This window comes from Ornithorhynchus anatinus, chromosome 2 (genome assembly GCF_004115215.2).
Source record: "Ornithorhynchus anatinus isolate Pmale09 chromosome 2, mOrnAna1.pri.v4, whole genome shotgun sequence".
Taxonomy (NCBI): Eukaryota; Metazoa; Chordata; class Mammalia; order Monotremata; family Ornithorhynchidae; genus Ornithorhynchus; species Ornithorhynchus anatinus.
Window position 1 is genome coordinate 77,695,826 of NC_041729.1, and position 26,651 is coordinate 77,722,476.

Genomic DNA, 26,651 nt, shown 5'->3' on the forward strand with positions numbered 1-26,651 from the left:
TGAATGAATTTCAGGCCAGGAATAGGGTGCTTTCCTTCTGAGAAGGTTCTGAGGAGTGAGAAACCTCTCTGTTCTAGAAACCTCTGGGCCGGACCGCTTTGCCAAGATAGCCCTAATTTGGACCATTACACTTCCTCACTGAGCATTATCCCGCCACCAGGCACTGCCCATTAAAAAATCCAGTCACCACATACATACAAGGCAAAAGAGATTTAAGAATGAAATGTCTAATTAGGAAGGGTCAGGGAGACTGCGGGAACAAGCGTAAACGGAGGAAATCTTTCACCAAACAGACAGTAACCAGGCAGCGGATGAACAACAGGCTCTCTCTAGCCCAAACAAATGTGTTGCCAAGAGTGCTCCTTTCTAGGGAAATTAGCATTTGTGAAAAATTGTTTCAGTGGGAAATAGAGGAATGAATCCTATCCCTACTGCCACCACCTTCCCTTTTGCCCCATACCTACATTTAAAAATATGAAGACAAATAATTGTTTAACATATCTAGAACGATGATTAATTTTAATACGAAAAGTTTCTCATTAATAGATGGAGCAATAATAACTTTTTCAAAGGCATGATCCTGCCCACAAGATGCCGGTGGTGAAAACGTTGAAATTGCCGCTGGGAGGTGGTAGGGGGTAAGGGTCGGAATAGATGATGCAGAAGACACAGGTGGAGCAGGTTTAATTCCATTTAAAACAAATGGGAGACTGGCAATACTGGAGGTCAATGTGATCTTGAAGCTGTGTGAAAATTAATCACTCTGTTCTTTTCATTGGTAAATATCTTGGTACACGTTGATGATCTTTCTCTTTTAACTTTGCTCCTTGTTCAATTCCATTTTAGCACACGGTGAATTAACTGAACGTCCGCTAACAACCTGGAAAAATTTTTAACGCCTAGTTTTAGGAGATCTACGTTCCTGTCGTTCTGTCCGCTCTCCTTCTCTTCATTGCTCTTTTTTTTGCTGCTGGTACTTGTTAAGGGCTTACTATGTACACATCTACTGGGGTAGATAGAAGATAATCAAGTTGGACACAGTCCCTGTCCCACATGGGGCTCACAGTCTCAGTAGGAAGCAGTAGGATTTAATCCCCATTTTACAAATGAGGTAACTGAGGCACAGATAAATTGACATGGCTAAGATCCCACAACACATAAGCGGCAGAGCTGAGATAGGAACCCAGATCCTCTGACTCCAAGGCCCATGTTCTTTTCACTAGGCCACACTGCTTCTTCACTGGGTTCCGGGACCCAGAGGGCACCCCTTGAGAACCAGGATGGACTCCTCCATCCCTGTCTTCCATCACGTATGTGGTTTTTGGAAGGCCAAATGACTCGACTTAGATTAGCATATTTTGGACACATCATCAGGAGGACTAATTCTCTGGAGAAGACCCTACTAATGCTAGGAAAAGTCCAGGGAAAATGTGGAAGAGGCAGACCGGCAGCTAGCTGGATAGAGACCACAACAGCGATAACGGACGAACCGTCAGAAAGGTTGCGGATTACGGCAGAGGACAGGACGTTCTGGAGAAAGTACATCCATGGAGTCGCTACGAATCGGAAACGACTCCATGGCGCTTAATAATAATACCCCAGTGCTCAGAACAGTGCTTGGTACGTAGTAAATGCTTGATGACTATTATTATATAATATAATGAGAATAATAATAATGAGAATGCTTACTCAGAAGTAATGCTATTTTTATTGTTGCTGTTTTTGTTTCAGTTGATATTCTTTTCCTCCCCTCTAGTTTGTAAACTCCTGGTAAGCTGTAAGCTCTTCCTCTAGACTGCAAACTTCTTATGAGGGGGGAGGTGTCTATCAACTCTTCTAAGTGCTTACTACAATCATATTTATGGAGTGCTTATTGTGTGCAGAGCACTGTCCTTAGCATAGAAGAGTATCATATAAAGGGGGTTGGTAGACATGATCTCTGCCCACAGCAAGCTTCAGTCAATACCACTGACTGAGTGATTGATTTTCCTGGGCATCCATCCTCCTCTACTCCCATGCTTCTAGACACTGATGGCAGTCTGACTCCATGTCCTCGAATTTCTCCCTCATGCTTAGTAGAGCGCTCCGCCCGCGGTAAGCTCTTGATGAATGCCATTGCTATTACTTTAATTCACCTTCCTAGAACCCTTACGCAGGTAAGCTTTTGAAGTTCTCCCTCTTTCAATTAATCAAATCCAACATTTCACCCCAGAGTTGCCATGTGAGCAATACTCAGCGTCATGTCTCAAATTTTCAAACTTTTGAAAGTCAGGCACAGATTCCTTCCACGGACCTTTCTAAAGGACGAGCAATGCCTCGGTCGTTATTAAGGCCCGATGCTTCCCCAAGCATGTCAGACTTTCAATCTCTTCTAAAATTCAGGCACTGACCATTTATCTGGTCCGTCGCCCTGTTCAAGTAACCCCATCAGTGGATGGCATAATCAATCGATCATATTTATTAAGCCCTTACTGTGTGCAGAGCACTTGCTAAGCACTTGGGAGAGGACACTATAATAGAACTGGCAGCCCCGTCCCCTGCAAATAATACATTTTTGAACTGGCAATTTGATCGAGGGGTTGTAAAATTAAAAGTGTTCTATGGCAAAAATCAGGCCTCGAATATTGATGGAATGACTCAGATGAGATGGAAGGCCAGGTGCACTCTCAATAATCAGCAACAGTTTAAATTCTCATTACAATGCTGCTCAGCTGCATGGCTAAAGCAATTACAAACCAATCTTCTATAATGCTGGAAGTTATCCAGGTTTGGGTTTTGGGGTGTTGGTTTTTTTTTGTTGTTGTTTCAAAGTTAGCTATTAGATAGTTTAATGCCTTCAGAATTTTTTTTTTTAATATGGTTCTCTACGTAATACAATCTACCTAGATGGTAAGCTCCTTCTAGACTGTGATCTCACTGTGGGCAGGGAATGTGTCTCTTTTTATCATTGTATTGTCCTTTCCCAAGTGCTTAGTACATTGCTCTGCACACAGTAAGTGCTCGATAAATACAATTGATTGATTATTAGGAGAGGTCTCTCTCCTTAGGAATCACAAGAAGCCAAGTTACTTACGATTCAATCAGAAATACAACCAGTTGTTCTCTTCACAAAAACTAGTTTCCTGACCACCAATTTTTCTCTACGTTTCCGAGGCGGCTCCAGCTCCCAGAGGCTCTAGATTCCTGAGGCTCTAGATCACTGAGGCTCTAGATTCCCGAGGCGGCTCCAGCTCCAGTGGGGGAGGGGGGAGAAGAGAGGTTAGGAGATCCAGGTCTCTCACTAGTCCTCCTGCGTCACAGTCATTTAGAACCTCTGGAATCTAGAGCCTAAGTGACCTAGAACCTCAGAAAGTCTAGAACTTCAAGAGGCGGAAACATCCAAGAGCCCAGAAATTCAGGAGTCGATGACCTTAGGAACCTAGAACCACAGGAATCTAGAACCCTCAGTGACCCAGAACCTCGGTGATTTAGAACATCAGTAGTCCAGAGCCTCGACTATCTAGAACCTCGGGAATCTAGAGCCTCTGGGACCTGGAGCTGGGGGGAGGGGACCTCAGGTACCTAGAACCCCTCAAATCCAGAGCTTTGGGAGTGTAGAACCTCAATGAACTAGAACCTCAAGAGGCAGTAACACCCAAGAAACCAGAAACATGGGAGCCAGGGACCTCAGGGACCTTGAACCTGGTGAGTCTAGAACCTCGGGAGTCTAGAACCTCAGTGATCTAGAACCTCAGGAGGCAGTACCACACCAGAAACATAGGAGCCAGGGACCTCAGGGACCTTGAACCTCGCGAGTCTAGAACCTCGGGGGTCTAGAACCTCAATCATCTAGAACCTCAGGAGGCAGTAACACCCAAGAAACCGGAAACATGGGAGCCAGGGACCTCGGGGACCTTGAACCTCATGCATCTAGAACCTCGGGGGGTCTAGGACCTCAGTGATCTAGAACCTCTGGAGGCATTAACACCCAAGAAACTGGAAGCATGGGAGCCAGGGACCTCAGGGACCTTGAACCTCGGGGCTCTAGAACCTCAATGATCTAGAGCCTCAGGAGGCAGTAACACCCAAGAAACTGGAAACATGGGAGCCAGGAACCTCAGGGACCTTGAACCTCGCGAGTCTAGAACCTCGGGGCTCTAGAACCTCAATGATCTAGAGCCTCGGGAGGCAGTAACACACCAGAAACATGGGAGCCAGGGACCTCGGGGACCTTGAACCTCGCGAGTCTAGAACCTCGGGGGTCTAGAACCTCAATGATCTAGAACCTCAGGAGGCAGTAACACCCAAGAGACCAGAAACCTGGGAGCCAGGGACCTCAGGCACCTAGAACCTCGATAGTCTAGAACCCCAATGACCTAGAATCCTTGAGGGGGTTTTCTGGAGCCTTGGCGATTTAGAACCTCACCAGTCTAGAGCCTCCGTGATCTAGAACCTCGCTAGTCTAGAACCTCCGTGATCTGGAACCTCGGGGCTCTAGAACCTCTGTGACCTAGAACCTAGCTAGTCTAGAGCCTCCGTGACCTAGAACCACGGTGATCTAGAACCTCACTAGTCTAGAACCTCCGTGATCTAGAAACTCGCTAGTCTAGAGCCCCAGGAACCTAGAGGCCCCTGGACGCTGGAGCCACATCGAGAAGCTAGAGACTCAGGAACCCAGAGCCCCCGGGGCACCAGAACCTAGAGCCTCCGGGAGCTGGAGCCTCCGGGCGCTGGAGCCGCCTCAGGAACCTAGAGAAATCAATCAATTGTATCGATTGAGAGCTTACTGTGCGCAGAACACTGTACTACGCGCCTGGAGAACATACAATACAACAATATAAGAGACGCATTCCCTGCCCACAATGAGCTCACAGTCTAGAGGGAGCTTCCCGTCTAGGTAGACTGTACTTTGTAGAGAAGCAAATTTAAAAGGACATTTCTTAAGGCATTAAGCTATCTAATAGCTAACTTTATGTTCCAGAGCCACGACCGTTGCTGACAACCGGAAGCAGCTGCTTTTCTTTTAGAATCACGGGATGGCGTGGACCTTTTGCGTACCTTTCTTTTTGTTAGCTCTTAAAGACTGGAAGCCACAATGGCAGTAATTGCTGTTTTTCCTATCACTCTTGTCAAAAAATACTACCCAGAGCATTTGGCCCACCTAATAACTGGGTCGAAGAAAAATCCCCAAGGGGCTGAACAAACGAAAGTTAAACTGAGACTCCGGAGGTGTAAATATTCCCGATTACTTTAACGTCTCCAATTTAATCTTTTTTCAAATTACTTTTCAGTTACCTGAAACTGGCTCTGAAAATTTTTTTTCCTGAATAACTACCTTCTATAGGCCAATCTGACAAAACTGGAAAAAGATGAAAGAAGTAAAAGTTAGGAAGTACTGAATTTTTAAAAACTGGCCCAAGGTCACACAGCAGACAAGTTATCTGTTGCCTCTTGACAGGCAAATGCAGACAGGAAAAACAACAACAACAACCGAGTCCTCCCACCAATTCAGGATATGTACCAGGAATGACGTGGATTTTTAAGGAGTTGAGTCGATTCACACAATCCAGTAGACAAGATAAACCTTCCATGCAGTCAGAAAAATCTCCTGCGTTGGTCATATTCTGACTAACTAAAGATCCTAGAAGCTTAAAAACAATGAATCGATGGAAGAAAATCAATGGAAATCAGTGGAAGAAAATGACTTCTTGCAGTTTTGCGATGGAGAATGTACTAAGAGTAACAGTGTGGGGGCCGGGGGTCGGGGGGAAGGGGAGGCCTAAAACAGTGCTCCAAGTCAAGTATATGGAAATAACAAGCGGTATGAAAGGACGGAAAGAAATTGAGAGGAGAGGTTAAAAGTAAGGGGCGAATACAAAGCTGGGGCCCGGATGTGTAGGAGGCAGGTTACTACTTGAAAAGCTAGAGCGGGGAACGTATGGCAGGCACGCTACTATCGGAAAAGCTAGGCCCTGGACCTAGAGCAAGCAGGCTACTAACTTGAAAGGCTGGGGCCCGGACCTAGAGCAAGCCGACTACTCCCTGGAAAGTCGGGGTCTGGACCTAATGGCAGACAGGCTACTCCCCGAAAAGGGAGAAAGGGAGGGTCGGTTCTGGATCAAAGCTGGAACTGAGGGGAATTTGACTACGGCCCAGCAGAAATTCCTGGAATTTCAGGAGGCAGTGACACCCAAGAGACCAGAAACCTGGGAGGAACCTCAGGCCCCTAGAACCTCGATAGTCTAGAACCCCAATGACCTAGAACCCTTGAGGGGGTTTCTGGAGCCTTGGCGATTTAGAACCTCACCAGTCTAGAGCCTCAGTGATCTAGAACCTCGCTAGTCTAGAACCTGTGGCAGGGTCTCCAAGTTGGGGAATCTCTGGGCCCTACTGTCTCTCTCTCGGGTCACCGGCAGGCTCAGCCCTGCATCTCCTATCTTACTCTACCCTGAGACGCCGACCTCAAAGCCAGCATCCTCCTCCTCGGCGTCTGACCGCCCCTCTTCCCCCAGAGCCCATTCGCCACCCATGTTCTGGTTGGAATTTTTTTTTTAACTTTCATTATCCTCCTCCTCCTCCTCCTCCTCAGTGGTATTTATTGAGCGCTTCGTACGTGCAGAGCACCGTACTAAGCGCTCGGGATAAAGAGGAGCAGGATGGCGTAGTGGATAGAGCACAGGCCTGGAAGGCAGGCGGTCGTGGGTTCTAATCCCCCCCTCCACCACTTGTCTGCTGTGTGGCCTTGGGCCCAGACTCAGGAGCCGGAGGTCGTGGGTTCTAATCCCGGCTCCGCCGACTGTCAGCTGTGTGACTCCGGGCAAGTCATCTCACTTCTCGGTGCCTCGGTTCCCTCGCCTGTAAAATGGGGGTGAAGACTGTGAGCCTCACGTGGGACAATCTGATTACCCTGTATCTACCCCAGCGCTTAGAATAGTGCTCGGCACATAGTAAGCGCTTAACAGAGAATATCATTATTATTATTATCATTAACTTGTCTGTGCCTCAGTCACCTCATCTGTAAAATGGGGATGAAGACTGGGAGCGCTTTGCGGGATAGGGGCTGTGTCCAACTCGATTCGCTTGCATCCACCCCAGTGCTTAGTACCGGCACATAGTAATCCCTTAACGAGTACTTTTATTTTATTCATTATCGTCATTATAAACCCTCGGGACAGGGTGGCCACCGGTGGCACCGGAGAATGCCGTACCAGGTACAGAGATGCGTGCGGCGGTGTAAGGTGGAGACATCACCCATGCCATTTTGCAAAAATACGTCTAGTTCTCTTGACCCTAGGAGCATTTCTCAGTGAGAGAGACCTCGGGCACCCCACCCTTCTCCATCTAATCCAGAGCAAGCTCTCCTCCCAGGACCCTGAGAACACAGATGCCACTCTCCAGCAACAGAATTTGAAAATAGCAGGAGAGAGGCTGGGAGTCGAAAAGAACGACACCTGACCCAAAGGTGCCTGGTGCCACATCCACGACAGGCAGGAGGGTGGGCCTGCTGTCTTTCATACGAAGCAGCGTTTCACATCTTTGGAAATAACATAAAAATGAAAGAAATAGAAGCGGCGCAGTCCCCCAGAGGGCCAAGGATGCCTACTCCCGGCACTGACAGCAAGGTCACCTTGGGCCAGCCACGAAAGCCCCATGAAGCCCCATTTCTGGTAAGTAGACCCAGCACCCTTGGAGAAACACCACCACCTTCTCATTATTCCACCTCTCCTTTCACATTTCCCATCCCCAACCCTCACACTTCCCCCTCTGCCCTCCAGGCTGTCGCCACTCACCTCCTTCCCCTCCCAGGGCTAACGAGCACCTGTGGTTGCAATGAAGACCACAGAGAGGAGAGGAGAAGGAAGGAGGGAGGGATGGGGAGGAGGCTGGGAAAAGGGGGAGGAAGAATGGGAAGGGAAGGAGAAAGGAAGAGAAGAGGGGAGAGGAAGAGAGGAGAGTGGAAGGAAGGGGGGGAGGAAGGAAGAGGGGGAGGGAAGAAAGGGGGAGGGAAGAGTGGGGAGAGAAGGAAAAGGGAAGAGGAAGAGGAGAGGGAAAGAGGAAGGGAGGAGAGAGAAGGAAAGAGAGGAGAGGGAGGAAGGGGAGATGGCAGGAGGGGAAAAAAGAGGGAGAAAGAGAGAGAGGGAAGGCAGGAGGTGGGACGGGGAAGGAACAGTGCTTGGCACCAAGTAAGGGCTCAACAAGACGGTTGAATGAATGAAAAGGGAAGCAGTCTGAGAGAGGAAGAGAGGGAGGGGGGAGAGACAGAGGGAGAGAGGGAGAGAGAAAGGAAGAGAGACAGAGAAAGGAAGAAAGGAGAGAGGGAGAGGGAGGAAGGGGGGAGAGAGGAAGAGAGAGAGGACGAGAGGGAGAGAAGGGGAGGGGGGGGGAGGAAGGGGGGGAGAGAGAGAGGAAGAGAGAAAGAGAGGAAAAGGGAGAGGACGAGGGGGAGAGGACGAGAGGGAGGGAAGGAAGGAGGGAGAGGAAGAGGGGGAGAGAGAGAAAGAGAAGAAGAGGGAGAGGATGAGAGGGAGAGAAGGAGAGAGGAAGAGAGAGGAAAGGGGAAGAGAAAGGAAGAGGTGGGGAGAGAGAGAGAGAGGAGGAGAGAAAGAGAGGCAGAGGAAGAGGATGAGAGGGAGAGAGAGGAAAGGGGAGAGAAAAGAAGAGGGGGGAAGGAGAGGGGAAGAGAGAAAGAGAGGAAGAGCGGGAGAGGGAGGGAGAGGAAGAGAGGAAGAGGGAGCGGATGAGAGGGAGAGAAGGAGAGAGAGGGAAGGGGGAGAGGAAGAGGGGAAGAGAGAAAGAGAGGGAGAGGGAGAGGATGAGAGGGAGAGAGAGGAAAGGGGGAGAGAAAGGAAGAGGGGGGAGAGAGAGAGGAAGAGAGAAAGAGAGGAAGAGGGGGAGAGGGACGAAAGGGGGAGAGAAAGGAAGAGGGAGGAGAGAGAGGAAAGGGGGAGGGAGAGAAGAAGAGAGGAAGAGGGGGAGAGGGAGGGAGGGAGGGAGAGGAAGAGGGGGAGAGAAAGAGAGAGGGAGGGAGGGAGGGAGGAGAGAGAGGATGCGGGCAGGGGGAGGGAGAAGAGGAAGAGGAGCCACGCCGGGGGGAGGAGGAGGGGAAGGGGCGGAGCTGGCTGGGGGGAGGAGGAGGAGGAGCAGGAGGAGACGAGGGAGGAGGAGGAGGAGCAGGAGGAGACGAGGGAGGAGGAGCTGTTCTGTGCGGGCTAGTGCTGAGCGGGCTCCGGCTCCCTTAGCCATGCGGGCCCGCGGCCGGGCCAGAGGCGGAGGGGCGAAGGCCTGAGCCCGGGACCCGCACGCCCCACGGGACCCGACGGGACGGACGGACGGACGGACACAACGGGCGGCCGGCCGGCCGGACATGCTGCTGCCGCTGCCGCTGCTGCTGCCGCTGCTGCTGCCGGCGGGGCGGCGGGCGGCCCCCTCCTCGGGGCGTTGGGCGCCGCCGGGCGCGGAGGGCGTCCCGGAGGCGGCGGGCTGCGGGGGGGGCCCCGCCTGCCGCCTCCTCGACTGCGCCCGCCGGCCCCGCGCCGCCTGCCGCCTCCCCGCCCTCCGCCGCGCCCAGGCCTTCGGACGGCGGGATCCGCACCCGCCACCCGGGCCCCCCGCGCCCGCAGGTATCGGGGCTCGCCGGGGACGGGCGGCGGCCGCCGCCGCCGCATCGTGGCCCGGAGCACGGTGGTCTCCGCTGCCCCTGCTTATTCGGGCGCCGTCAGCGTCGTCCTCCTCCTCCTCCTCCTCCTCCTATCTGGGGACGATCATAACCAGAATCGCCATTGTATTCGTTAGCGACGCTCACTGGGGCTCAGCCGCTGCACCGAGCGCTGGGGACCGTCAGCATCATCATCATCAGATTTGGGGACGATCATAATCATAATAGTATTTGGTAGCGACGCTTACTCGGGGTCGGGAGCTGGACCGAGCGCTGGGGACAGTCATCATCATCACCATCATCAGATTTGGGGACGATCATAATCATAATAGTATTTGTTAGCGACGCTTACTCGGGGTCGGGCGCTGGACCGAGCGCTGGGGACAGTCATCATCATCACCATCATCAGATTTGGGGACGATCATAATCATAATAGTATTTGGTAGCGACGCTTACTCGGGGTCGGGCGCTGGACTGAGCGCTGGGGACAGTCATCATCATCACCATCATCAGATTTGGGGACGATCATAATCATAATAGTATTTGTTAGCGACGCTTACTCGGGGTCGGGCGCTGGACTGAGCGCTGGGGACAGTCATCATCATCACCATCATCAGATTTGGGGACGATCATAATCATAATAGTATTTGTTATCGACGCTTACTCGGGGTCAGGAGCTGGACCGAGCGCTGGGGACAGTCATCATCATCACCATCATCAGATTTGGGGACGATCATAATCATAATAGTATTTGTTATCGACGCTTACTCGGGGTCGGGCGCTGGACCGAGCGCTGGGGACAGTCATCATCATCATCATCATATTTGGGGACGATCATAATCATGACCATAATCATAACAGGATTTGGTAGCGACGCTTACTCGAGGCCGGGCGCTGGACTGAGCGCTGGGGACAGTCATCATCATCATCAGATTTGGGGACGATCATAATCATGACCATAATCATAATAGTATTTGTTATCAACGCTTACTTGAGGCCGGGCGCTGGACCGAGCGCAGGGGACAGTCATCATCATCATCATATTTGGGGACGAGCATAACTATAATCATAACAGTATTTGGTAGCGACGCTTACTCGAGGCCGGGCGCTGGACTGAGCGCTGGGGACAGTCGTCATCATCATATTTGGGGACGATCATAATCATAACCATAATCATAATAGTATTTGTTATCAACGCTTACTCGGGGTCAGGCGCTGGACTGAGCGCTGGGGACAGTCATCGTCATAATCATATTTGGGGACGATCAGAATCATAATAGTATTTGTTATCGACGCTTACTGGGGGTCAGGCCCTGCACCGAGCGCTGGGGACCGTCGGCATCATCATAATCATAATCATAGTTGTTATCGACGCTTACTTGAGGCCAGGAGCTGGACTGAGCGATGGGGACAGTCATCATCATAATCATAATCATATTTGGGGACGATCGTAAATACTATTGAATGAATGAATGAATCATAATAGTATTTGTTATCGACGCTTACTGGGGGTCAGGCGCTGCACTGAGCGCTGGGGACAGTCATCATCTTCATAATCATAATAATATTTGGGGACGGTCATAACCATAATCATAATAGTATTTGTTATCGACGCTTACTTGAGGCCAGGCCCTGGACTGATCGCTGGGGACAGTCATCATCATCATAATCATAAGCGTAGTTGTTATCGACGCTTACTTGAGGCCAGGCGCTGCACTGAGCGCTGGGGACCATCATCATCATCATAATATTTGGGGATGATCATAACTAGAATCATAATAGTATTTGTTATCGACGCTTACTTGAGGCCAGGCGCTGGATTGAGCGCTGGGGACCGTCATCATCATCATCATCTTATTTGGGGATGATCATAACCATAATCGTAATAGTATTTGTTTTCAACGCTTACGGTCAGGCTCTGGACTGAGCGCTGGGGACAGCCATCATCATATTCGGGGACGATCATAATCATAACTATAATCATAATAGTATTTGTTATCAACGCTTACTTGGGGTCAGGAGCGGGACTGAGCGCTGGGGACAGTCATCATCATCACCATCATCAGATTTGGGGACGATCATAATCATGACCATAATCATAATAGTATTTGTTATTGACGCTTACTTGAGGCCAGGTGCTGGATTGAGCGCTGGGAACAGTCATCATCATAATCATCATAATAATATTTGTTATCGACGCTTACTTGGGGTCAGGAGCTGGACTGAGCTCTGGGGACAGTCATCATCATCGTCATCATCATAATATTTGGGGACGATCATAATCATAACCATAATCATAATAGTATTTGTTTTTCAACACTTACTTGGGGTCAGGAGATGGACTGAGCGCTGGGGACAGTCATCATCATCATAATCATAATAGTTGTTATCAACGCTTACTCGGGGCCAGGGGCTGGACCGAGCGCTGGGGACAATCATAATCATAATCATATTTGTTATCAATGCTTACTTGAGGCCAGGCGCTGGACTGATCGCTGGGGACAGTCATAATCATAATAATATTTGTTATTAACACTTACTGGGGGTCAGGCGCTGGACTGAGCGCTGGGGACAGTCATCATAATCATAATAATATTTGGGGACAATCATAACCATAATCATAATAATACTTGTTATCAACGCTTACTTGAGGCCAGGCGCTGGACTGAGAGCTGGGGACAGCCATCATCATCGTAATCATAATAATATTTGTTATCAAGGCTTACTCGGGGTCAGGCGCTGGATTGAGCGCTGGGGACAGTCATCATCATCATAATCATAATAATAATAGCATTTGCTATCGACGCTTACTCGGGGCCAGCCGCTCGACTGAGTGCTGGAGACAATCATAATCATAATAATATTTGTTATCAACGCTTACTTGAGGCCAGGCGCTGGACTGATCTCTGGGGACAGTCATCCTCATCATAATCATAATAATAGCATTTGTTATCGATGCTTACTCGGGGTCAGGCCCTGGACTGAGCGCTGGGGACAATCATCATCATAATTATAATCATAGCATTTTTTATCTACGCTTACTCGGGGCCAGCCGCTGTACTGAGCGCTGAGGACAGTCATAATAACAATAATAATCATAACAATAATAATAGCATTTGCTATCAATGCTTACTCGGGGCCAGGCGCTGGATTGAGCGCTGAGGACAGTCATAATAATAATAATTTCATCTGCTATCAACACTTACTGGGGCCAGGCGCTGTACTGAGCAATGGGGACAGTCATAATAATAATAATACCGTGTTGTACTGAGCACTGGGGACGGTCATAATGGCAATAATAATAATAACACTGGTTAAATGTTTTCTTGGTGCCAGGCGCTCTACTAAGCGCTGGGGAGAGTAATAATAATAATAATCGTAGCATTTGTTATAAACGCTCACTCGGTGCCAGGTGTTGTACTAAGCGCTGGGGACAGTAGCTGCCAAATCCAATGGCTCCTACTCCATTCTGATCCTCCTTGACCTCTCTGCTGCCTTTGACACTGTCGACCAGCCCCTCCTCCTCCATACCTTATCTCACCTTGGCTTCACAGACTCTGTCCTCTCCCGGTTCTCCTCTTACCTCTCTGGCCGGTCATTCTCGGTCTCCTTCGCTGGAGCCTCCTCCCCCTCCCATCCTTTAACTGTTAGAGTTCCTCAAGGGTCAGTTCTTGGCCCTCTTCTGTTCTCCATTTACACTCACTCCCTCGGTGAACTCATCCGCTCTCACGGCTTTGACTACCATCTCTATGCAGATGACACGCAGATCTACATCTCTGCCCCTGTCCTCTCCCCCTCCCTTCAGGCTCACATCTCCTCCCGCCTCCGGGACGTCTCCACCTGGATGTCGGCCCGCCACCTAAAACTCAACATGAGCAAGACTGAGCTCCTCATCTTCCCTCCCAAACCCGGTCCTCTCCCAGACTTCTCTATCACCGTGGATGGCACGACCATCCTTCCCGTCCCGCAGGCCCGCAATCTCGGTGTCATCCTTGACTCGTCCCTCTCGTTCACCCCACACATCCTATCCGTTACCGAGACCTGCCGGTTTCACCTCTACAATATCGCCAAGATCCGCCCTTTCCTCTCCACCCAAACGGCTACCTTACTATTACGGGCTCTCGTTATATCCCGGCTAGACTACTGTGTCGGCCTTCTCTCTGACCTCCCTTCCTCCTCTCTCGCCCCGCTCCGGTCTATTCTTCACTCCGCTGGCCGGCTCATCTTCCTGCAGAAACGATCTGGGCATGTCACTCCCCTTCTTAAACAACTCCAGTGGTTGCCTATCGACCTCCGCTCCAAACAAAAACTCCTCACTCTAGGCTTCGAGGCTCTCCATCACCTTGCCCCCTCCTACCTCTCCTCCCTTCTCTCTTTCTACCGCCCACCCCGCACGCTCCGCTCCTCCGCCGCCCACCTCCTCGCCGTCCCTCGGTCTCGCCTATCCCGCCGTCGACCCCTGGGTCACGTCCTCCCGCGGTCCTGGAACGCCCTCCCTCCTCACCTCCGCCAAACTGATTCTCTTTCCCTCTTCAAAACCTTACTTAAAAATCACCTCCTCCAAGAGGCCTTCCCAGACTGAGCTCCTCTTCCCCCTCTACTCCCTCTGCCATCCCCCCTTTACCTCTCCGCAGCTAAAGCCTCATTTTCCCCTTTTCCCTCTGCTCCTCCACCTCTCCCTTCCCATCCCCACAGCACTGTACTCGTCCGCTCAACTGTATATATTTTCGTTACCCTATTTATTTTGTTAATGAATTGTACATCGCCTCGATTCTATTTAGTTGCCATTGTTTTTACGAGATGTTCTTCCCCTTGACGCTGTTTAGTGCCATTGTTCTCGTCTGTCCGTCTCCCCCGATTAGACTGTAAGCCCGTCAAACGGCAGGGACTGTCTCTATCTGTTGCCGACTTGTTCATCCCAAGCGCTTAGTACAGTGCTCTGCACATAGTAAGCGCTCAATAAATACTATTGAATTGAATACTATTGACAGTAATAATAATAAAAATGGCGTTGGTTAAATGCTTACTCAGTGCCAGGCGCTGGGGAGAGGAATAATAATAAATATGGCATTTGTTATAAACGCTTACTCGGGACCAGGCGCTGTACTAAGCGCAGGGGAGAGGAATGATAATAACGGCATTTGTTATAAATGCTTAGTCGGTACCAGGCACTGTACTAAGAGTAATAATAATAATAATGGCATTTGGTAAACGTTTATTCGGTGCCAGGTGCTAAGCGCTGGGGAGAGTAATAACCGTAATAATAAAAATGGCATTTGTTAAGCGCTTACTCGGTGCCAGGCCCTGGACTAAGCCCTGGGGAGAGTAGTAATAATAATAAAAATGGCATTGGTTAAGCGCCTACTCGGCGCTGGGTTGGGTACACGCGGCTCGGGTTGGACACAGTCCCTGTCCCACGCGGGACTCACATTTCACATCCCCATTTTACAGAGGAGATAACTGAGGCCCAGAGAAGGGAAGTGACTCGCCCAAGGTCACACCGCAGACGAGTGGCGGGGCGGGGATTAGAACCCTCGACCTTCTGATTCCCAGGCCCTCTCCGCTATGCCATGCTCCTTCCCTTCCCACAGAGTTGGCAGACAAGTTCCCCGCCCATACCTAGCCCCCAGCCTAGAGTGGGAGATTGACAGTGTGACCTTGGGCAAGCCCCTTCACTTCTCTGGGCCTCATCTGTAAAATGGGGATCCAAGACTGTGAGCCCCACGTGGCACAAGCTGATTAGCTTGTATCTACCCCAGCGCTTAGAACAGTGCTTGGCCCTTAGTAAGCCCTTAACAAATACCCCGTGGCTTAGTGGCAAGAGCAGGGGGCTCTTGGGAGTCAGAGGACGTAGGTTCTAATCCCGGCTCTGCCACTTGTCCGCTGTGTGATCTGGGGCAAGTCACTTCACTGGGTCTCAGCGACCTCATCTGTAAAATGGGGATGAAGACCGTGAGCCCCACGCGGGGACAACCTCATAACCTTGTATCTCACCCCAGGGCTTAGAACAGTGCTCGGCACGTAGTAAGCGTTTACAAATACCATCATCATCATTATTATTATTATTATTAAGTAATATGTAACGTATAATTTAAAGCTGCACCTTAAGTGCTGTGGGGTGCGGGGGAGCCGTGATTTTTTCCTCTCCGGTCCTGGCTCAACAGCTGCTTATCTACTACTTATCTTGGTTGGTTGCTCCTATTTAGTCCATCGTATTTATTGAGCCCTTACTGCGTGCGGAGCACTGTACTAAGCCTTTGGGAGAATACAACGATAGGCAGACACAATCCTCGGTGGACCAACAGAACGGTTGATTTCCAACCATGGCAGATGGTTCATTCATTCATTCAATTGTATTTATTGAGCATTTACTATGTGCAGAACGCTGTACTACGCTTGGAAAGTACAATTTGGCAACGGATAGAGACCATCCCTGCCCCATAACGGGCTCACAGTCTACACGACGGGCTCACAGTCTAATGGGAAGGAGCGAGAAGGAGAGAGGGCAAGACACAGTAAAAGGAGAAAATAAAGTTGATTTATGTTTACAGTCCTTCTTATTGTCGAAGACTTCCCTGAATTCACATGCCCCCTATCTTGTCATTGTCTGGAGTTCCCGTGACCTTTCATCGTCGGCCTTAGTGTTCGACCCCTTAAAACCATCTGGAGGCTCTCCCCGAACTTGCTCCAACCAACTTCTCTTACTCCTCTCTAGAAGTGTCTGGTGCAGCCCCGAACCCAGGGCCTCGCTTATTGGCAGGGTCATCCCGAAGGGTGGAGGGTCCGTGTGGCCTCTGCCGCCCCTGAAGCCCCGGGGGCAAGTAGGTTTTCTTGGGGGGTCAGGGTGCCCAGCCAGCCCTTAAGGAAGATGGCAGACGTGTCGTCTGGGGCTTTGGCGTGGAGGAAGACGATAGAAGTGGAAATGTGGATGATGGTGACCAGAGAGACAGGCGGGACTGTGGGCAGGAGTGAAAAACACAGCCGTCCGTATCTTTTGTCGGCTATGAAGAGGGAGGGAATTCCAGGCCAGAGGCATGATGTGGGCGAGAAATCAGTGGCAAGACGGAGGAGATCTAGATACAGGGAGTGGGTTGCGCTCTGCACACAGTAAACGCTCAATAAATACGATTGAATGAACTGGAGGAGCCAAGTGCACTGGTTGGGTTGTAGTCAGAATTCAGAGAGATGAGGATAAGGAGCAAGGTGTTTGCTCTAAGATCGACGGTCAAGTGTTTGAAGTGGAGGGGCAACCCCTGGAGGGTCTTGAGGGTCTTAGAGAATCAGCGTCGCTCAGTGGAAAGAGCCCGGGTTTGGAAGCCAGAAGTCACGGGTTCTATTTCCGGCTCCGCCGCTTGCCAATTGTGTGACTTTGGGCAAGTCACTGAACTTCTCTGTGCCTCGGTTACCTCATCTGTAAAATGGGGTTTAAAACTGTGAGCCCCACGTGATACAACCTGATCACCTTGTATCCCCCCAGCGCTTAGAACAGTGCTTTGCACGGAGTAAGCGCTTAACAGATTCCGCCGTTATTATTCCCCCCTTCTCCTGCCCTCTGCTCTTTCCCCTTCTGCCCACTGTTATTATTATTATTATTATTATTGAGGGGTGGGGAGACGGTAACAAGTGACCGCTCCAGGGATCCTGTAATAAATAATAATAATAATAATGGCAGAAAATGAACCTCACAGAAAATGGGCCATCGAGGCGGGGAGGATGGCGAGGGGGGAGGATGGGAACACCATGGTCATGAGTCTGACCACTGTTTGTGCCCCCTTCCCGCCACCTTGCACTGAGGCATCTCTCTGGGTTACTGCTAACCCGAAGGGTCAGCGAGACAACGGCGAGGTTGACCCAGGAGAGCAGGGGAAAGACTTAAGGACAAGATTCCACTCTTATCAGCTGCCCCTTCACCTTTGCATCCCGGCACTGATAAATCACCCCTGAGCCGCTCCTAGAGGGTATCCTGCTTGTTGAGATCTGACCGGTGTGGAGTATAAGAGGAGAACTCTCTCACAGCTCCTACGAACCACACTCTGCACCCCAGAATTATACTGCTGTTTCAGGAGCAGTTTGTTATTTACTCGATCACAATCGGTACTAACTCCTCCCTGGGAAATTCTTCCTGCTAATCTTGCACACAGGTAGCCTTGGTTTGGGGTAGTTTGCCCGGCTTCCTCAGTCAAATGATAATAATGATGATGATGGTATTTGTTAAGTGCTTACTCTTGGCCAAGCACAGTACTAAGCGCTGGGATGAATACAAGCAAATTGGATTAGACACTGGCCCGGTCCCACGAGGGGCTCACAGTCTCGATCCTCATTTTACAGATGCGGTAACTGAGGCACGTAGAAGTTGAGCGAGTTGTCCAAGGTCACGCAGCAGATGAGGGGTGGAGCCGGGATGAGAACCCTCGACCTTCTGACTCCCAGGCCCGTGCTCTTTCCACTATGCCTTGCTGCTTCCCCTATACCATGCTGCTTCCCGTGAATCTGACCATGAACCTGCCTGGGCAGGTTTTCATTCTCTTTTTTTCTGAACACCCCTCCAAATGGCCAAAGACATTTTAAATTCCGTTTTCCTTTTCCCACAAGCTCCCCGTCCTCCAGGATATTCTTTTCTATTTTCATCCGGTGATTTCCCCCTCTTGGTTTCACCAGCTTACTTTTAGAACACCCATCTGGGGTCAATAATAACTGTTAGTAGTGCGGTATTAAGAGCTACTTCTATGCCAATACACTATGCTAAGCGCTGAGGGAGATTGAAGATAATCAGATCAGACAGTCCCCTGTCCCCCACAGGCTCAGTCTAAGAGGTCGGGTGAAGAGATGTCTTATTCCCATTCTACAGAATGAGGAAAACGAGGCACGGAGAGGTTAAATGGCTTGCCCAAAATCCCACAGCAAGCCATTGGCAGAAGTGGGACTAGAACCCTGGTCTTCTGACTTCCATCCTCACGCTGTTTTATCTTTAGAGTGACTCAATTGCAGACCTGACAGTGATGATCTCTAGCCTGGAGAGCGCGTGGCTCAGTGGAAAGAGCCCGGGCATCCGAGTCAGAGGTCATGAGTTCGACTCCTGGCTCTGCCACTTGTCAGCTGTGTGACTGTGGGCAAGTCACTTCACTTCTCTGTGCCTCAGTTCCCTCATCTGGAAAATGGGGATTAACTGTGAGCCTCACGTGGGACAACCTGATTAGTGGGACAACCTGATTACCCTGTATCTACCCCAGCGCTTAGAACAGTGCTCTGCACAGAGTAAGCACTTAACAAATACCAACATTATTATTATTATTATTATTATTAGCCCACAGCTGTTCTGTCTGAGCCCTTCTTCACCTTAGCAGGAGGAGAGAGGGGATTTGTCTCTCTACCCCTGCCTCCTGCCACTACCATTTTGACCACATGAGTAAGCCACAGAGGGCTGGCACCATGATCCGGTTTCTTTATTCGTCCCTTAAATGCCCGTCTTGCACAGTGTGTTGAGGAAAAGTCTGAGAAAGTTTTACTGGTTCACATCCCTCCTCCACCCCCATAAGATTCTGTATACAGTAATTACTTGTCTGCATGCATAATGAGTTAAAAACAATTTCTTTCAATGCACATAAAAATAAGCAGGATACTAATTTTTTTAAAGTTTATGTTTTTTCGATTGCAAGATATCTGAAATAGTTAAAAAAATTATCGAAAGCACAGAAGCCTCAATTTGTTTAAAGCTTTAAACAAATCAAATGTTGTGGGGTTTTTTTTTTCCAGAAATGATCTTTTCTGTACTTCTTATCGTTTGCTCCCAAGATCTTAATACAGTGCTTTGAACATAGGTTCTAAATATCAATGAATGAATTGCTCTTCCATGAAATTTTAAACTCCTAGAAAAGAGGCCTGGGAGTCAGAGGACCTGGGTTCTAATCCTTATTCCACTGCTTACCTGCTAGGTAAGCGGGTCTCCTGACCGTTCATTCTCGGTCTCCTTCATGGGCTCCTCCTTCCCCTCCCTTCCCCTAACTGTAGGGGTTCCTCAAGGGTCAGTTCTTCGTCCCCTTCTGTTCTCCATCAACACTCACTCCCTTGGTGAACTCATTCGCTCCCACGGCTTTAACTATCATCTCTACGCAGATGACACCCAAATCTACATCTGCTCCCCTGTTCTCTTTCCCTCCTCCAGGCTCGTATCTCCTCCTGCCTTCAGGACATCTTCGCCTGGATGTCTGCCTGCCATCTAAAACGCCACATGTCCAAGACTGAGCTCCTCATCTTTCTTCCTAAACCCTGTCCTCTCCCTGACTTCCCCATCACTGTGGACGGCACTACCATCCTTCCCGTCTCACAGGCCCGCAACCTTGATGTCATCCTTGACTCTGCTCTCTCCTTCACCCCACACAGTCGATCCGTCACCAATCCCTGCCTGCCCCACCTTCACAACATAGCCAAGATCCGCCCTTTCCTCTCCTTCCAAACTGCTACCTTGCTGGTACAATCCCTCATCACATCCCGACTGGATTATTGCATCAGCCTCCTCTCTGATCGCCCATCCTCCTCTCTCTCCCCGTTCCAGTCTGTACTTCACTCCGCTGCCTGGATTATCTTTCTACAGAAACGTTCTGGGCATGACACTCCCCTCCTCAAAAACTTCCAGTGGTTGCCTATCAACCTTAGCATGAAGCAAAAACTCCTCACTCTTGGCTTCAGAGCTCTCCATCCCCTTGCCCCCTCCTACCTCACCTCCCTTCTCTCCTTCTACAATCCAACCCGCACACTCCTCCGTCGCCGACATCCTCACCGTCCCCCGTTCTCGCCTATCCCGCCGTCGACCCCTGGGCCGCGTTCTCCCGCGGTCCTGGAACGCCCTCCCTCCTCACATCCGCCAAACTAACTCTCTTCCCCTCTTCAAAGCCCTACTGAGAGCTCACCTCTTCCAGGAGGCCTTCCCAGACTGAGCCCCACCCCCCTTTCCCTCTGCCCTCCTCCCCTTCCCATTCCCCCTACTCCCTCCCTCTGCTCTTCCCCCTTCCCCTCCAACAGCACTTGTGCATATTTGTATGTTATTTATGACTTTATTTTGTTAATGATGTGTAAATATCTATGATTCTATTCATAAATTTTGATGGTATTAATGCCTGACAACTTGTTTTGTTTTGTTGTCTGTCTCCCCCTTTTAGACTGTGAGCCCATTGTTTGGGCAGGGATTGTCTCTATCTGTTGCCAAATTGTACCTTCCAAGCGCTTAGTACAGCGCTCTGCCAACAGTAAGCGCTCAGTAAGTACGATAAATACCATTGAATGAATGACTGAATAAAGGTATCCTTGGGCAAGTCACTTTACTTCTCTGGACCTCAGTTCCCTCATCTGTAAAATGGGGATTCAATAACCTGTTCTCCCTCCTACTTGGACTGTCAGCCCTATGTGGGACCTATTTACCATGTTTCTACCCCAGCGCTCAGAGGTGCTTCATACCTAATAAGCACTTAAGAACTACAGTTATTATTAATCAATTAATCAGTTGCATTTATTGAGCACTTACGATTTGCAGAGCACTGTACTAAGCACTGGGGAGAAGTGCAATGCAACAGAATTAGCAAATTCTGTTTGAAAATTAGTTCTCTGTCCATAACGAGCTTACAGCCTAAAGGGGGAAACAGACATTAATATTATTAATTCTTAGGATTAAGAGAGCAGGGATCATGTCTTCCAACCCTATAATACATTCCCAAAAGCTTAATACAGTACTCTCCCAACAATAAATGCTCAGTCAATACCGTTGATCGATTGAATGCAGTTAGAGCACCTGCAAGTCATAAAGTCTGCTTGCCCACCACAGTATGGCTTACGCAGTTCGTTCTTTTTATTCACTTACACATGTGAGGTTGAAAGGAGGTGGAAGTTAGGATTGCGTAGGCGCAGAAAGTAGTACTAATTTCTATTTGGTTTATTCAGGTTCTCAGATTCTAATGTTCTCTAGGGATCGAGAACAGCGAATCAAGCTCTGTTTTTTCCCCCAACTTATTTCCTCTTTAGCAGGACACAGTGCAGCTTTGAAATTTTACATTCTGTAAAAAAATACGTCTTGCAAGTTTTTCCACTGATGTACATTAAAGTTAGTGCTGATTTATAGAAACTCTCAAAAATCTAATAGTTCTTTGAATGTTAATTATTTTATGAAAAATGTTATTTGGGAACAAAGTATAATGTAACAGTTGTCATTTCTGCTTAACATTTATTTTGTTCAAGTGAATATTTGGTAGGAAAGCAAACATCCACATTTATACCTTTTAATAATGCAAATTATAAGTTTCAAGTCATTCTAATATTCAGCAATGGTCAAAACAGAGTTGGTTATGGTATGAGTCCCAAGCATTCTTTGTAAACCGCTACAGTAGAGACAAGATCATCAGATCAGCTTAGTGCCTGTCCCACATGGGGTTCAGAGTCTAAGAGGTGGAGAGAGCAAGTGTCTTCCTCCCATTTTACAGACAAGGAAACTGAGGGCCAGTTAAATGCCCTACCCAAGGTCCCACATCATCAAGTAAATGGCTGGGTTAAGACTCCTGTCTTCCAGGCCCATGTTCTTTCCCTTGCCTCTGTTGTTTCGCTTTTTAAACTTAATTCTGTCATGATTCTGCATAGACTGGAGATGATTTTTTTTTAATAATGTCATTTTCCTGGAATTGAAGTAGAATTAAGAAAAGAACCGGACTCTGTCTATTCAGACAGGTCAGCCATCAGTTAGATGTTATAAACCAGGAAGGAATGGAGTCTGATTTTCTGTTTTAAGATTTTGGTGCATTTTGGCTTATATCTGAAGCTCATCTGAAAAATAATTTTGTTGTCAAAATAATGTTATAGTTTATGTAATGTTATTAGTTTACATGAACAAGTTATGCATTTTAGAGTTCTTCTCCATCCTTTTTTCATTTTAATACTCTTTTTTTTTTACTTAGCCCATTGGCATTTGATTATTATTAATACGATCACTGGGAAGACAGGTTTTCAGCAGACAAATCAGTCATTTCAGTCTGGTTCATCAGTTAATCAGAAAACTTTAAGAAGACTTTGTTCTGTAGTTAAGCGAAAGTATGGCTCACCCTTTTTTCCTTGGCTTCATCCTCCTTCCCTCCCCGCCGCCTTTCATCAACTTATTTGTGAAATTATAAAACTTGAGCATCGCTAGCATCACTTGTAAGTCATGTTTTTTAGGGTTTTAACTTGCTACTTCTCAAGGAGACAACAATAACATATGGTAGTAGATGTGAAGTTCAAGTAATCAGTTCTCCCAGAATGGAAGGGTTATGTTAATCAATGGTATTCATTCATTCATTCAATCAATCGTATTTATTGAGCGCTTACTGTATGCAAAGCACTGTACTGAGTGCTTTGGAGAGTATAATATAATAGACACTGAGAGCTTACTGGGTGCAGAACACTAAGCTAAGCGCATGGGAGAGTACAGTATAAAAGATTTGATCGATACGTTCCCTCCCCAAAGTGAGTTTACAGTCTAGAAGGGGAGAAAGATATTGATATAAATAAATGGCGGATCTGTGCGTGTTTTTACAAAACCCTGCATTAAGAACACTGGCAGTGTTAGGCTCACCGTGTCCAATTCTGTGGGTAGGTATGCCACCATTCCTTCCAGAACTTCATCAGGTGATGTCCAGAGAGGCGCGTGTTTTTGGAAGAACCTCCTCTAAAATTCTGCCATCCCGTTCTATCCAAAAGGCTAGTGAAAACACACACGATGGAAGGCGTCATTTATAGTACAAAACCTTATGCCTCATTTTCAACAGAGCTCGTCTTGTCTAATGCCGTCGAGTCGTTTCCCACCCAGAGCGGCACCATGGACACATCTCTCCCAGAACGCCCTGCTCTCCATCTGTTCTTGTTCTTGTAGTATATCCTTAGAGTTTTCTTGGTAAAAATCTGGAAGCGGTTTACCATTGCCCCCTTCCGCGTAGTAAACTCGAGTCTCCGCCCTCGACTCTCTCCCGTGCCGCTGCTGTCCAGAACGGGTGAGTTTTGACTTGTAGCAGATTGCCTTCCACTCGCTAGCCACTGCCCAAGCTAGGAATGGAACGAGTAGGCCTCTGCTTGACTCTCCCCCTCCCATAGCCGAGACTGGTAGAGGACTGGAAACTCTCCAGGTGTGACCCTGAGAGGGGACGACAAAGCTTAGTCCCTCCAACTCATCGTGTACCCACTTCATGTAGCAGGACTTATAAGTCGGCACGTGGTAGGAGAAGGAGTCTGATTTTCCCTGCGAAAGGGAGGACATGCAAGGTGGTGAGACACCCTGGCAGAATGGAACTCCTTGAGGGCAGGGATTGTGTCTACCAACTGGACTGTATGCTCCCAAGCACTTAGTACAAGGCTCCGGACCCAGAAAGTGCTCAATAAATCCCACTGATGGATTGATGGGCGATAGAATGGTGGGCTGGGCCTCAGGGGTGGCTAGTAGGGGTATTCAACTGTCAGCTTGTTGTAGGCAGGGATTGCGTCCGATGTTATATTTTACTCTCCCAAGTGCTTAGTACAGTGCTTTGCACACAGCAAGTGCTCAGTAAATACGATTGAGTGAATGAATGAATGAATGAATGAATACCAGACAGCTTGCAAGCAACAGACATGTTACATTATGTATTGTTACATAGGTTGGTAATGGAACAAAATGGTGTCACAAGGACACACGAAAATGTTCTTTGTGGAAATCTGTCGGGGGGGGGGGGAACCCCTGAGTTTCCCTCTCCATTCCAGAACCTTTGCATTCCCCTCCCAGGTCTCCGAAGCATGGACACCGCTTCCAAGCTGCGGGACTCTGTAGCAAGAGCCAGAGGGAGGGGAGGCTAAGGGCTGACACTGGAAGTACCAGACATGATGGCATCCAGTGCCGAGCCTGTGAGCCCGTTGCTGGGTAGGGATCGTCTCTAGCTGTTGCCGAATTGGACTTTCCAAGCGCTTAGTACAGTGCTCTGCACACAAAGCTCTCAATAAATATGACTGAATGAACGACAGGGGACAGACCAGAACAAAATTGCACTGTCCAGAATAAAACCAGAATGGCCAGCCTAGAAGCAGCATGGGCTAGTGGATAGAGTATGGGCTTGGGAGTGCTTGGTACATAGTATGTGCTTAATTATTGTTATTATTAGGTGGAAATGAAGCAGGAAGGATGGGGAGGGCCGATGGAGAAGGCAAGACAGACCACACATGTGGGAAAGATATGGGTAGCCATTGAAAGACATTATTAATAATAATGATAATTGCGGTATTTGTTAAGAGCTTACTATTTGCCAGATACTACACTAACGGCTGGGGTAGATACAAGATCATTGGATTAGGCACAGTCCCTGTCCCACCTAGGGCTCACAGTCTTAATCCCCATTTTACCGATGAGGTAACTGAGGCACAGAGAAGTTAAGTGACTTGCCCCAGGTCACACAGCAGACAAGTGGTGAAGTCAGGATTAGAACCCAGGTCCTTCAACTCTCAGCCCCGGGCTCTGTCCACTAGGCCATGCTGCTTTAAGAAGCTGAGCGATGTGGTCACAGTCTTGAGAGAAGAAAATAACTTGTGGGACAAGGAACAGGTTCGCATGGCTCAGTGGAAAGAGCACGGGCTTGGGAGTCAAAGGTCATGAGTTCGAACTCCGGCTCTGCCACTTGTCAGCTGTGTGACTGTGGGCAAGTCACTTAACTTCTCTGTGCCTCAGTTCCCTCATCTGTAAAATGGGGATGAAGACTGTGAGCCTCACGTGGGACAACCTCATTACCCTGTATCTCCCCCAGCGCTTAGAACAGTGCTCGGCACATAGTAAGCGCTTAACAAATACCAACATTATTAGGTTCAGGAGAAAGTTACAAGCAGAAGATGGTCAAAATGGCATAAGGGACTTGACACTGGAAAGGGCAGGGAAAGAGGAATTCCGCCTAGAAAGCAGCAGCGGACCCCCTGTCAATGTAGAAACGGTTGTGTTCAGAGAGTGGAACTTGGCACGTGTTGAAAGAGAACAGATATATTCATGGTTGGGCCCTTTCACACATCACATCACTTTCTAGGTACAGATGATCCCATTAGTTAGTAGTAAAGCAGATAATGGTGTTGCTATCTAAGTGGGCATAATTAGGTTAGAATTGTAACATCATAGAGAAGCAGCATGGCTTAGTGAAAAGAGCATGGGCCTGGGAGTCAGAAGACCTGGGTTCTAATTCCGGGTCTGTTGCTTGCCTGCCGTATGACCCTGGGCCAGTCGCTTCACTCAGTGCTTCAGTTTCTTCGTCTGTAAAATGGAGATTTCACCCAATCTCCCTCTTCTCTAAAGATGTGAGCTCTGGGTGGCTCAGAGTCCAACCTGACTACCTCATATACATCCCAGTGCTTAGTACAGTGCTTGGTAAATACATAGCTCATAGTGAGTGCTTAACAAATATTGTAACAAGAATAATAACAACTAAAATAATTACAAGAAATGGAGGGAAAGGGTGAGCATACCCTTAGTTAGCTATGATTGCAGCTGTCTTAACCCTGAACAACAATAATCTGTGGCGTCGGGAGAACCGAAAGCGATTCTGGAAAATTCCGGAGGGTATTATTTCCCTCAGGTGAATTTAGCTTCCTTAACCCCAACCTTTCGGTCAGCCCACCTTGAGCATTCACTAAACACCTACAATCGCTGAATATTCCAAAATTGGATGTTAAGAGAGCTAATGTTGTGAAAAATTAAAGATAATCTCGGTTTTGCTTTTTAAGAGGAAGAGACCAAAGCATCACAGTGTGAAATTAGAACTAATCCAGTCGTTTGCGGGCATGAAAAAAAAGATCTCATGAATAACTTGTTTTCTCTCTTAGAAAATGATGAACCCCCACGTAGCAAAGCGGGGCAAGATGTGGTGGTACAGCTGCCTACGGATTGGGTAAAATTGGATGGTCGGGAAAGCACGGATGATCGTGCCATCGTACGCTACCAGTGGACTTTGCTGCATGGTGACTCATCAGTGGAAATGAAGGTACAGATCCACCGCAGAGTTTG

At 48.6% G+C, this 26,651-nt stretch overlaps 1 protein-coding gene, 1 long non-coding RNA gene and 1 other non-coding gene across 3 annotated transcripts in view; 1 reads left to right on the forward strand and 2 right to left on the reverse strand.

Annotated features, from left to right (window-relative positions):
• Positions 1–500: 500 nt before the first annotated feature.
• On the reverse strand, positions 501–3,226 carry LOC114806144. Its single transcript, XR_003754232.1, has 2 exons — positions 3,074–3,226; positions 501–880 (listed from the first exon to the last, which is right to left on the reverse strand). It is a non-coding gene; the product is annotated as an uncharacterized LOC114806144 (long non-coding RNA).
• A 3,972-nt stretch (positions 3,227–7,198) lies between these two features.
• LRP11 (LDL receptor related protein 11) overlaps positions 7,199–26,651 on the forward strand; it is a 48,691-nt gene continuing 29,238 nt past the window's right edge. Inside the window, exons 1-3 of the mRNA XM_029083384.1 lie at positions 7,199–7,212; positions 9,364–9,599; positions 26,471–26,628. Coding sequence (XP_028939217.1) covers positions 7,199–7,212; positions 9,364–9,599; positions 26,471–26,628 — 408 coding nt within the window. The remainder of the gene's footprint in view (positions 7,213–9,363; positions 9,600–26,470; positions 26,629–26,651) is intronic.
• On the reverse strand, positions 23,648–23,787 carry LOC114809588. The gene has a single exon (XR_003757364.1). It is a non-coding gene; the product is annotated as a small nucleolar RNA SNORA7 (small nucleolar RNA).